The sequence below is a fragment of the Suillus discolor genome, assembly GCF_016758755.1.
Source record: "Suillus discolor strain FC423 chromosome Unknown F5147scaffold_2, whole genome shotgun sequence".
Taxonomy (NCBI): Eukaryota; Fungi; Basidiomycota; class Agaricomycetes; order Boletales; family Suillaceae; genus Suillus; species Suillus discolor.
The window spans coordinates 802,695-814,816 of NW_024541249.1; the positions used below are offsets into that span (position 1 = coordinate 802,695).

Here is a 12,122-nt window from a genome sequence, read left to right on the forward strand (position 1 = left end):
GCCGTAGGGGGTGATGGTGGGGATTGGTCCAGAGATGTCGCTATGAATGAGATCCAGAAAGGTGGAGGCTCGTTTCATCTCAGAGGAAGTGAAAGGCTGTCGTGGATGTTTTCCCATGATGCATGACTCGCAGTGCGATAGAGGGGCTGCAGAATTGATTGTAACACCTTTTGCAATGTGACCAAGGCACATAATGGCCTCTTTGCTGATGTGGCCTATACGCGCATGCCATAAGTCAAGGGTGAGAGGGATGTGAGCGAATGCAGACAATTCAGGTTCTTGAGAGGGGATGGACAATGGTGCAATCGGAGATATGAATTTGAGATCCAACATGTACAGTTTCCTCATTGCCGGGATAGCACCAAGATGATTTCCCTTGTGTGTGAGCTCACAGGTCATATTTGCCTTGAAGTTCATGTCCCACCCTTTTGCATTCATGCAGCTGACAGAGAGTAAGTTGAGCATCACATTCGGTGCATGCAAACAGTTTGACAATTTGATGCCAAACCAACACTGTCTGATGGTCAGCCAAGCCATGCAGGTACCTCGTCCGGTCATCTCAAGTATCCCATGGTTTGCAGTGCAAACGGAGACCGATCCCTCTATTGAGTAGGTATGAAAGAACCATCTATCCTTGATGAGAGTCATGGTCGTTCTGGAGTCAAGTATGGTAGAGAATGGGAGGGAGGTGAGGCAGGATACATCGTCAAGAACTTCAGAGACTGATGTGAAGGACATGTCAGCCATGAGACTGCTGAGTCCGGTCACTGCTGCTGCAATAGCTGGTATTGCAGGGGCAGGAGTGGGAGCAGGAGTGTGTGTGGGGGCAGAGGTGGTCGTAACCACTGCAATGGCTGTCTTTCTCTTTTTATTCTTTATCCAAGGTGCTTGTCCCTCCATCCCACCCCCCTTACCATAACAATGTGCATGATCATGGTCACCTTTATGGCAGCCCAGCATGGTACAAAAGACACCATCTGGATTGTGTCAGTGCTTGCAAAGGCTGGTGATCAGATTGGTACCAGGGTTGGTTGAATTGGAGGAGGCTGTGTTAGCATACTCAGAACCTGGTCTTGAATGAATAGCCTTAGTGTGCACATGCCATGCAGCCTCAGTTGTGATGTGAGAGACACAGCTTTTGACTGTGAATAGTGAGGGTGTACCCGCCGCTGCCATCATGACTTCATCATGCATATGCTGTTTAAGCATTAACTTAAACTGTTGCCATATAGGTGTTTGCAGAAGCCCAATTAATAAGCTGTAAATGGCATCACCATTGTGCAGAGCAGCTCCAGAGTCATGAAGGTGCTCGCAAAGTACTGCATGTTGACCGACATAGTCAGTGGCATCAGCTGAGTCCTTCATGTGTAAGCCATCAAGCCGTTGACAAAGTTGATATTGGGCACTGATGTCTGTGCAGTTGAAATGCTCCACCAGCATTTGCCATGCTTTACGGGATGTGATCGCAACACTAACGCTCTGACAGATGGGCTGACACGACATGTAATGAGGTCCTTAGCTTTAATATTGTTCAGGAGCCATTCACACACGAGGGTCTGCTCATTGGCAGTGATATTTAACAGATCAGCGGGGACAGACATGAAAGAAGGAATTCCGAGAATGTCCATAGGATCAGGATTCGCATTGATGTGGCACCCAGGCTATAGTGTCATATTAATGCATTAATTGAATGGTAGTTACAAGACTCATGTTGTGCATTAAGTGTTGTAACTATCAGTGCACCAGCCTTTAATTTACTTTTAATTTCACTTTTCACTTTCCAAAACAGAATATAATCATAGCTGATGTTAAGACCATGCACAAAGGGTAGGACTGATTCCAAGGGGCTTGGCTTCAGCTCGTGCGCTGTGCCCCTTACCTGAGTACATGCCCTTAATTTCAGATGACATCCAGAGGAAGTCCAAGGAAGTCCATAGGACTTCCGAAGGAGCGCAGGAAAGTCCAGAAGGACTGTCCAGATCCAGATGAGTGCGAGAAACTTCCAGAGGAACTTCTGGAAATTACTATGAGGTTTCGTCCTGGTACAGATATGTGTCATGGCTACTCAGGATGAATCCCGAGTAGAATGGAGACAGAGGAAAGGCTGCAGGGACAAAGTCCAAATCAGAATAGGACCGCAGGACCACAGGAAAGTTCTGGAGGAACTTCTGGAAACTCAGAGGAGTGTAGGATTGGAGGAGTGGAGGAGCGCAGGAGCGGAGCTCCAGCCTAGGGAATTCCTCCCTAGGCCTAAGGTTGATATTCAGATGTAAGGAACTAGTATAAAGACCTAGTGTGAGATCTAGTGCAAGGACTAATATGTGTAATATTCAGACTAAGAAAATACAGGAGTTTCTACAAGAGTTTATATACTGGAGGCAAGTCTGTGCAGATCAGTAAGCAGAGGGGTAAGGCTATGTACGAGCATGTGGAAATGTATTAGTAAGTGCAGAGGAAGTCATCTGAAATTAAGGGCACATACTCAGGTAAGGGGCGCAGTGCACGAGCTAAAGCCAAGCCCCTCGGAATCAGTCCTACCCTTTGTGCACGGTCTTAACAGTTGACCACTAACTAATCACTAACTAACTCTAACTAACCAACAAACACTCTAACATCTAACATTCAACCCCCAACCTCTAACTAAAATTAATAGTAATCATTATGTAAATGTGTCATAAGTCATTACAATGATTAATGCACAACATGTGTCTTGTAATTACAATGGTAATGCATTAATATGACAGGATCAGGTGTGGCACCATAGGTCCTCACATGCAAGAGCATATTGCATCTTTGTCAACCATCTGACATAGTTCTCTGATCCCAACAACTCAGGAATGTGATCAAATTTCTCCATAGCAATGCCGCTGTGGTGGAGGAGTATGATAAGACTGATTATAAGAGCGGTGGGCTAACACAGATAGAGATTCTGTTTGATAGTTTTGCATGAGGGTGCAGAATGAACCAGGGCTCATAACCTGTTAACAGTGAAACTAGAAACAAGATCTCAGTGTTGTGGATAAAGATGCTAATATTCCAAGTACCTAGAAACAAGATCTAAAGATGAAATAATGTGAGACGAGAGCAGCGTGCAGGGTGTTACAGGCATCCGTAACACCTACAGAAGCCCCAGCTCTGCCTATGCCAGCCCCTGCTCTGCTAGGCTCCCGACGCAGCGGCACGCCACTTGCACTTAGAAAGACAGCAGTCTGGACCGCTGTGACACCGCCCCTGGCCTAGATGGCCTTGTACCTGATCCATGGAGGCTGTACGCCTCATAGTCACCCTAGATCAGCACATGTATACAGCATGCCGCTTCATGTAGATCCGGAGCGCCCTTGGCGCCTCATGTACTTATGCACAGTCGCACTTGGCGCTGCATGCTTGATCAGAGGTTAAGCCTCATGTACCTTATCTGAACCTCATGTCTTGTTATCATAGATCCTAGATATACTATAGATTACAGACTGAGCTTGAACACTTACATGTAGCACATATAAGTAGACAGATTATTGTACTTAGACTTTACTTTAATCTACTAGGTTCATCCCAGAACTTGTTCAGCTAAGCCTCCCAGCTCAGCTGCCTAAAACCGCACTTCTAAGTCGCTCCCCGCTTCTTAGCCATATCTGCTAGCCCTGTATCTTGACAAGCGCTGTCTTACCGAGATCACCGGAGGAACCCTTGACATTCCGTCAAGCCGAGAACCACCCTCAGCTTCAGTAGACTCACTCGAGTCGTCGCTGAGAAGACCTATCCTAGTTCGCACACGCTGACCGACGGTCAGCATAACACAGGGTACATTGGACATACCTTGGTGTTGTGGATAAAGACACTGAGGTACAAACAAACGAAGACAAAGAAACTATAAGCCGTACATAAAGAGTCCAATACAAAAAAGGAAATCTAATTATGGTGTTGAAGTTGAATGCTAACAAGAATTCGCCACATCCCTCCAGGCATCCCAGGACCTCCATCAGTTACCAGGGAGAAGTCAACTGCAAACCATGCAAAGATCACATTTGACGGCTTGTGAGATTGATCCACATCACAAGTCAAAATCTCAAGATGTTGTGGCTCGGAAAGCCCCACACATATGACGAGGCAACAAATGACCCATAGAATACTGCTTCAACGCCAATAGGTGCGCTCGTATGAAGTCAAAAAAACGCTGGATGCAGGACAAAGAAAGGAGCCATGGATGACTAAGATGTCCGGAACCGGGATTTAAACTGGCCCTGTGTGATTGATACGACAGACATTTAAATTTGCTAAACCAGTCCCTATCCTAGGTCCTGGGATGAGGCAGGTAAGCCAGTGGGCACCTCACTGGTAAGCATGATGGTAGTTAGAGCAAGAAGGCAGTGACCCCATGCTGCATCTATTTAGTATCTATCCTAATTGTGTTGTTGGCTGCATTATCACAATGCGAGACCTGACGGACAGACGGATCCCCTGCCGGACAGGTGGGCGGACAGGCAGACCCGGCGGACTTTCGAGAATTCCGGTTTCTTGCTCAGTGTGGTGATATTAATTCTGGAATCTTCGCGGCGTCGGTATGTCCGGCTTAGGTAACCTTGGAATTATATATTTACATTAGTTTTGAATTCAGCAAGCAGGTATATCTGACAATGACCACCTGGGCTCAGGCCATCCATCATCCCTGGTTCGATCCATCACCTCTGAAGCGTAAACTGTCTAATGCGGATGACGAGCGCCGTGCATCACCCTATCAGCGCTCACCGCCGAGCCCCATAAGCCGCGCCAAACGATGCAAGTTCAACACACTGGAGCATGGGTTTGCCCACCTGACGCTCGCGCCAGCGCCGGTCTGCCCCAACTCAACGAGTGGGCTGGTGATTACGCCCATTAATCCCACTGCTTCATCTTTCGAATCTACAACATTTCCACCTTCTAGTGTTGTCCTCCCCAGTTCTATCGAAGAACCGCCGCACGAAGTCGAAGCCGTGGCGCCCGAGGTGAACATGGAGACTTTGGACGAGGGTGATTGTAAGCGTATTTTAGAGTTTATGGCAGATATCAGAGTCCTGATTGCTTGTGCAGACATTGGCAAGACCAAGGCGGCTCCTCACTATTCAATATCGACGCCTTTGCTTCGGCGCATACGAAAACACCAGACAACAACGCAGCCTATCATTCCCATCTCGTCACCCAGTACGGGAGGGGGCGCTTTGGTGTTGTATCGGCCGTTGCGGCCACTTTCCCCTACTCGACAAGTCGATGAACAAGCCGAATCCGTAGAGGAAAATACCACGGCTGGTGCTGCGAGTTTTGAGCGCGATGATGATGCGATGGAGATAGAGTAGAACGACACGCCCACACATTTGTTTGCCTTGATACTTATTGATATCCTAAAACGACACATGAACTGTACGAAAAACAAGAACTGCTCATCTATGTAACAAACAAAGCAAACGAACAAAGAACTAGAGAGAAAGGTGAAAGCTTCTGAATCAACGGGCGTCGAGATTGCGGGTACCATAAGATAACATAGCGGTCCCAGAGGGACCCTCTTCAGTAGGATATAGACCTTCTGAGTAGTTAAGATGAGAGTGATGGTGCCTGGCGTGGGCGTGAGGGTGGGGAACATGGTGCATTTGAGCGGGGGTATATGGTGGACGGAGGGTAACGGATGCAGATGAAGGGGCGGGTAGCTTTGGCGGATTTGCTGTCACAGTGGTGTTTGCCAAGTGATGCTGGGCAGAAAAGGGGGGCTGGGCATAGGGGTTTACGTGTAGGACTGGGTCGTCGATGGTAGGAGGAGAGTTATTCTCCTCCTTGTCAACGAGAGGTTGGTCGTCTACGTCGTCATCTGCAATGTCACGAGCATTGGTGGCCTGATTCTTTTGAGCAGCGATTTCCTCTGCTGTGAGGAAGCGGCCACCGGGACCGCGGGGACGACGCATTGCGTGTTTGTGGCGACTTTCATGTAAATATGGCTAAAATAGGATAAAAATTTGGTTGGATGAGACTAGATTGAACAGACCTTTCTTTGCCTTGATAGTCTGTGTACTTCGTCTAAACGAGCGCGAGCGACACGACGCTTGAGAATGCGAAAATATTGTTTTGCATTTACATAGAGAGGTTCCTCATCTACTTGGTGATCATCTGTTGGAGTGTTTTGGTGTGAAGACTGGTCTTGTTCGATGTGATGATGTAAGAATAAGTCATCTGCAGGAGAGTTGCGATGAGTTGTGAGAGCGGGAGAAGAAGGACCTGGGGAAGGGTTTCGGGAATGATGATAAAAATGATGATTATAAATATCAGAAGATTGACGAGAAAAGGGAGATGAAGGATGAGGAGGATGACTAGCTGCGTAATGGTAAGCGGAATCGAGCAGCTGATCGACAGGATCGCCCATTGATTGGCTGCTGGCACAAGCGTTGACCTCAAACAAACTAATCCACAACTGGGTCACACCCCCACATGCTGTCACGTTCCTTTACGTAACACTCTTCTTTCAAACAACAATGGACACGAAACTGTGAAATTCTTCATCAATTTCATTATATCAACTCACTAACATATATTATAGGAGAGCATTAAAAGTTCAAGACCTAAAAGAAATCCTTTCAAAGGCTTCTATACCTCCAGGAAATGCAAAAAAGCAGGACCTAATCAACAAAATTTTGGCAAACCCTCCTGCTATAGACGTCTTTCACACTCTTCATCCACCAAAGAACTCAAAACCAGTACCACCACCTGATCATGATGACCTCGTGCGTTTTCTCATCATCAATTCATCCTTCATATACTAATTTTCACACAGCTTGCTCCTCCAGAAGAGTACGTCTCACTATACCCACGTGTCCGAACTCTGACCCTTTCATAGAGTCGACTGGACCGTCGAAGTGTCCATTCCAGTAGAACCTGCATCTCCCCCCAAGAAATCTGAACAGGTTGGCCTTATTTTTTAATAAGCCGAGTTTGTTATTTACATTACTCAAGCCCTCTCCATCACCTGCACCAGCCGCCCCAGCTCCACCTACACTCGTACTCTCAGAAGAGGATAAGCGCAAAGCTCGTGCAGCTCGTTTTGGTACGACTTACGTTGAACCCATTCAGCAACAACCCAAAAAGGCTACTGGTGAGGTGAGTACCATCATATACCGACTTCTACTCTTTCATGACCATTTACCCTCTAGAATTTCGATAAACTCAAGGCCCGAGCAGAGCGCTTTGGGACTGTCCCTTCCGCCACCAAAGTTAGGGGAAAGCGCACAGCACCTGTCGAGAACGTCGATCCTGAGGAGCAGGAGCGCAGGAGGAAACGTGCAGAACGCTTTGGTTTGCCACTATCCGTAAGTCCCGTATTCATGGTCGGCGCTGCATTCACTCATGAAATGTTTTAGGGCAAGGCGTAAGTATTGTTGGGCTTGTCATTCTTGAACAGCTTTTATTTATTCTCACTGCTGTTGTTCGTGTATATAAGCGCATATCTTTTTTTGGAGTGTAGCATGTAGACGCCTAATGATGTATTTCCGTCCTCTCAGCTCGAATACTCATTGTGATTCTGCTGTACACATTGGAACTTGATCCGCATCATCAATGCATCAGTGATGGTAGTACATGCATAATCCAAGGCTAACAGTGCTCATACCCTATAGCTAGCATCTTAATCGACGCGACCGCCACGCTCCTGCATTTCACACCCATCGACCCCATTCACCATGTCCTACATGTCCTACCCCCAGCGTTCTACCTGGCTTGAGTTTCTTGGCTTTCCCCCCGGCTACGGTCCTTGGACTTATCGTGCTATCCCAGAACCTTTGATCTCATCCGAGCTTGCACGTCTGGCTTCTGCACACGTCATCACCAGTAAAACAACCACGACGGGTTGTGTCTCCCTCCAGCCAAGCCCAGATCCAGACGACCGCTCCCAGGATCGCTTTGTCGTCCTGGACTGGGACGGATGGTTGTTTTCTGCTGTGTTTGACGGTTCGTGCAACCTAATCGGATTCGAAATAACTCTCTCTGATACTTGTAACAGGCCACGGAGGGGAAGAGGCCGTAGACTACGTCGTTCAGGAGCTCCCCTCATTAATCCATGCAGCTCTCGCCAAGGCTCTGGCAGATGCAGGCACCGCACCCCCTGCACCCTCTACCGTCTCCACTCTTCTGCAGTCTTCTATCCAAGCTGTTGATGACGCTTTAACCGACAGAGTCAAACACCTCTTCCCCGACGAAGCAACGCTCGCTGTCCTCACAGACGAACAAATCAAGTCCACGATTAACGGCCCCACAAACCCCAACAATCTTGCCATCTTGCGCTGCATGCGGGGTACAACTGCCCTCGTTTCGCTCGTGGACCCAAAGAAGGAGAACCTCTGGGTAGCCAGCCTAGGTGATTGTCAGGCTGGTGTGTGCCCTTTCCACGACGCTTGAACATACAAGGTTGATGTGATCCGCAGTGCTCGGAGCTAAAAACTCCAATGGTACATGGGATGCGACGATTCTCAGTGTAAATCACAGTGGCAAGAACCCGGCCGAGGTCGCACGTATCCGCAAAGAACATCCAAACGAATCTGAATGCATCAAGTTCGACAGAGTTCTCGGCGCAATCGCCGTCACACGAGGTGAGTACTTTCCCCATGCCCATTTAAATACAAACATATATATTCACACAACCAACCATCTAGCCATCGGAGACCACATCTTCAAACTCCCTGTGTCCTACACTAGACGAGTTTTCATGAACTGCGTCCCCGGCTTTTCCGTCTCTTCCAAACTTGAACATTTCCTCCCGCATAACAAATCGCCGCCCTACCTGTCCGCTCTTGCGGACATTAAACATGTCGCTCTCCAGCCATCCACAGCTAACATATCTGAATCATTCTTGATCTTGTGCTCAGATGGCCTCGTAGATCTATATGAACATACGAATGCACGGAGACCTACCTTGGAGGAGATTCTCACACAATGGGTCCATATACTCGGCGAGCGTATGAACAGCAGAGGTGCCAAGGTCAGCGATGGGGCGGACAAGGAGAATGCAGCACTAGTGCTGCTGAGACACGCGCTAATGGCCGGAGGGGTGGATGACCCGGACCGTCTCGCGCAGATGCTCACAGTAGAGATACCCTGTCGGTGGATGGATGATACAACCGTGCTTGTCCAGACCCTTTGATACACTCATGGACTGCATCTGTGATATCTATGGCAGTCGACCCATAGGTGTAGCAATATGGTCCATTATTGCTCTGCACTGTACAAGGCTTCCCGGGGTTAACTACATGTCCTGCTGGCAACTAGGACTCCAAGAGAAACCAGCACTATCATACCTAATCAGGGACAATGAAAGAATCTTAGCACGGAAAATCTTATTGCCCTATCACCCTCGCAACCAGCCATGAGTCAACAGTAACACTTCCTCACCACCAAACCTTGACGATCGCAGGATTCCACGTCATCCAGCTCATCGTCGAAGAGCTCTGCCTCAGGACATGCATTCTTTTCTCACAGCAGAGCTGCTTCGCCCCTTGTCCGTACCGAAAAGCGGGTTCAATGAAAAACTGCACCCAGAAAGTATGACCGTACCCCCGGACAACGCCACATGGTATGCGATTCGTCACAATGTGCAAGGTTATTTGTTGATCAGTTCCGTGAACTGAAATGTTGCCCTTAGTGCACTACACAAGTGAATGTTAGTTTCATAATTGCTCGACATGACCAAGATTCATTTCATCTCTACTATGTAACTCGGGGCTACGACATGTAAAGCTGGCAGGCACGTCATGACGATCCAGATGCATCCGGTGGGGGCGGTTCGCGAAGCGGGTTCTCTTGTCGTGCTTGGCTAAGCAGCCCACCCAAACCTTTCTCTGTAACAGCTTTCTATATTGGAAGAAATTAGCATCATAATCATGATCAAATATCGAACGAGCAGACGATCTAGTGAATTGAATTGGATGTTGCTCGAGAAATCATTCCCTGTGATGTGGAGAAAAGAGCTGCTACTTACCTGCACGCAATCTTTATATTCCGCCCAGATACTCCCACATTTGCGATCGTACTCTTCTTTCTTTTGCTTTGAGTACTCGATTCTTTGACTTTGTGAGTGTCCCTTGGTATTGGCGTTCGCAATAGCTGGTTCGAGGTAGCCCTCAAACCAAGTATTGAAGCAAGCATCATACTCGTGCTTCAATGGCGTGCATTCTGGAGATAACGAATGGGCCATTCCTGCAAATAAAATGCGAGCGGGAGGCAGGAAGTACTCACGAACAGCCGTACCGTCGGGTGTGCTCACGCTGCTTACTACATACGTAAAACGTCACTTAGTAATCGGCTGCGGCTGTGCTACCGATAATAATCTTTGCATAAGTATCATATGCTGACTTTGTAACACATCGCCGACGGGGACGACACCCTTGAAAGTAGACATCCATGGATCTAGCAAACGAACAACCCTTATTCACTTGCCTGTCATGCTCGATAGCCTTTCTTTCCGCGGAGGAGCAGCGTATGTCCTGGCACTCCCTCCTGTCTAGATGAATTAATGCATGGGCACACAGGCACGCACTACCGCTCAGACCACCATAGGTACAATATGAAACGTCGCGTCGCATCCCTCCCACCAGTTAGCGTTGCCATATTCAATCAAAAGGTGCTCGAGCGCCGTCAGGAGACCGCGATCATGTCCTCACTGAAAGGTAGCACCTGTGAGATGTGCGGGTACGTCCCTTCTGATCATAACAACCGCTTTCTTTTTCTTTCTTCTGCGTTGATATTGTATCAAAGTTCTCTGACACACGAACAGGAAAACATACACAACAGAAAATGCGTATAGATCCCACATAAATTCCAAGAAGCACAAAGAGAATGAGCTCAAGACTGTCTCGCGGCCAAGTCAAGTAGTACCACAGCCAGACGAAGTTCCTAGCGCCCCTGTAGATCCCCCGCCGTCATCCACGCTCCCCGTCATCTCCGAAACCCCCATACCCAAAGACTCGACCCTCGGTGTACCCGCGACCGCTACCGAGGATGACATCAACGAAAGCATAGACGCTAAGATAGCTGCTGCCCGCTCACGTCTGTCTCCAGCACACTGCCTCTTTTGTCCGCATACTTCCTCCACGCTTTCAGACAATCTAACGCATATGTCTTCTTCGCATTCCTTTTTCGTACCTGATGCCGACTATCTCGTCGATCTTCCTGGCCTCATCACATATCTTGGTGAGAAGATTGCAGTTGGAAATGTCTGCATCTACTGCAACGGTAAGGGACGTGAGCTTCGGACACTCGAGGCTGTGCGGAAACACATGCTAGATAAGGCTCATTGCAAGATCGCCTACGATTCCGAGGACGACCGACTTGAGGTGTCAGACTATTACGACTTCACAACTTCATATCCCGCTGACACACGGAAGAAGAAATCTAAACAGATATCCGCGGAGGACGAGGAGTGGGAGGATGCCGAGGACGACAGCGGGGATGCAGAAGAGGTCGTCGATGAGGCCGCTTCAGAGCCTCCTGATTCTGAATCAGATTCTAATGAAAGCATACCCGAGAACCAGATCACTTATGGTGATACCGAGTACGAACTTGTTCTCCCATCAGGTGCACGTATCGGTCATCGGTCTATGAAGCGCTATTACGCACAATCCCTGCAGCCCACGCACGTCCAGAGTAATGAAGACCGCAACTCTGGGATTGCACTTGTCCGCAGATTGCTCGCAGACAAGAATTCTGCCCTCGTACCCCGCAAGGGTGGGTTTGGCGCACATGGGCAAGGAATGGAGACTGTGAAAGCCAGGAATCGTGGTGAAGCAAGAGAGGCAGGGAGGCACGTACGAGAGTTCAGAGATCAGAAGCGCAGGGAAGATTTTAAGACACGAGTAGGTTTCATACACAACAGCCAGAAGCATTTCCGGGACCCACTTCTACAGGTGTGTTTTGTACTTGACAATCCTTCATTATCACTCACTCTCATCAGTAGTGAAGACGCAGAGTTTCACTGTGCATGGCAAACTATGCATGATATTCCTTTGGCATTTCCAAAACCACTACCTCTTGTTATCTTGTCCCATGAAAGCGTCTCTAGAAGGCGGAAACATAAAAAAATAATGCTATGATATCAATGAATTGAAAGAGCGACCGAAAGG

The 12,122-nt window shown here is 48.2% G+C and overlaps 6 protein-coding genes across 6 annotated transcripts; 4 read left to right on the forward strand and 2 right to left on the reverse strand.

Annotated features, from left to right (window-relative positions):
* Window positions 1-4,529: 4,529 nt before the first annotated feature.
* F5147DRAFT_665164 (uncharacterized protein) lies at window positions 4,530-5,443 on the forward strand. Its single transcript, XM_041435078.1, has 3 exons — window positions 4,530-4,556; window positions 4,620-5,010; window positions 5,065-5,443. The coding sequence occupies exons 2-3, from the start codon at window positions 4,632-4,634 to the stop codon at window positions 5,325-5,327; spliced, it is 642 nt and encodes a 213-aa protein (XP_041299560.1). The 5' UTR covers window positions 4,530-4,556; window positions 4,620-4,631; the 3' UTR covers window positions 5,328-5,443.
* F5147DRAFT_665165 (CCAAT-binding transcription factor (CBF-B/NF-YA) subunit B-domain-containing protein) lies at window positions 5,444-6,410 on the reverse strand. The gene is made up of 2 exons (XM_041435079.1): window positions 6,008-6,410; window positions 5,444-5,960 (listed from the first exon to the last, which is right to left on the reverse strand). The coding sequence occupies exons 1-2, from the start codon at window positions 6,380-6,382 to the stop codon at window positions 5,475-5,477; spliced, it is 861 nt and encodes a 286-aa protein (XP_041299561.1). The 5' UTR covers window positions 6,383-6,410; the 3' UTR covers window positions 5,444-5,474.
* Window positions 6,411-6,478: 68 nt separating this feature from the next.
* Window positions 6,479-7,543, forward strand: F5147DRAFT_665167 (uncharacterized protein). Its single transcript, XM_041435080.1, has 7 exons — window positions 6,479-6,505; window positions 6,557-6,740; window positions 6,791-6,807; window positions 6,854-6,920; window positions 6,970-7,113; window positions 7,167-7,322; window positions 7,374-7,543. Exons 1-7 carry the CDS (start codon window positions 6,492-6,494, stop codon window positions 7,383-7,385), a joined length of 594 nt encoding a protein of 197 aa, XP_041299562.1. The 5' UTR covers window positions 6,479-6,491; the 3' UTR covers window positions 7,386-7,543.
* Window positions 7,544-7,588: 45 nt separating this feature from the next.
* Window positions 7,589-9,300, forward strand: F5147DRAFT_120634 (protein serine threonine phosphatase 2C). The gene is made up of 4 exons (XM_041428126.1): window positions 7,589-7,959; window positions 8,012-8,380; window positions 8,433-8,597; window positions 8,661-9,300. Exons 1-4 carry the CDS (start codon window positions 7,692-7,694, stop codon window positions 9,146-9,148), a joined length of 1,290 nt encoding a protein of 429 aa, XP_041299563.1. The 5' UTR covers window positions 7,589-7,691; the 3' UTR covers window positions 9,149-9,300.
* Window positions 9,301-9,456: 156 nt separating this feature from the next.
* On the reverse strand, window positions 9,457-10,240 carry F5147DRAFT_665174 (mitochondrial distribution/morphology family 35/apoptosis). The gene is made up of 2 exons (XM_041435081.1): window positions 9,983-10,240; window positions 9,457-9,855 (listed from the first exon to the last, which is right to left on the reverse strand). Exons 1-2 carry the CDS (start codon window positions 10,196-10,198, stop codon window positions 9,754-9,756), a joined length of 318 nt encoding a protein of 105 aa, XP_041299564.1. The 5' UTR covers window positions 10,199-10,240; the 3' UTR covers window positions 9,457-9,753.
* A 164-nt stretch (window positions 10,241-10,404) lies between these two features.
* Window positions 10,405-12,084, forward strand: F5147DRAFT_767214 (C2H2 type zinc-finger-domain-containing protein; the record flags this gene model as incomplete). Its single annotated transcript, XM_041440856.1, has 4 exons — window positions 10,405-10,480; window positions 10,533-10,686; window positions 10,778-11,906; window positions 11,962-12,084. 4 exons carry the CDS (start codon window positions 10,405-10,407, stop codon window positions 12,082-12,084), a joined length of 1,482 nt encoding a protein of 493 aa, XP_041299565.1.
* Between the last annotated feature and the right edge of the window lie 38 nt (window positions 12,085-12,122).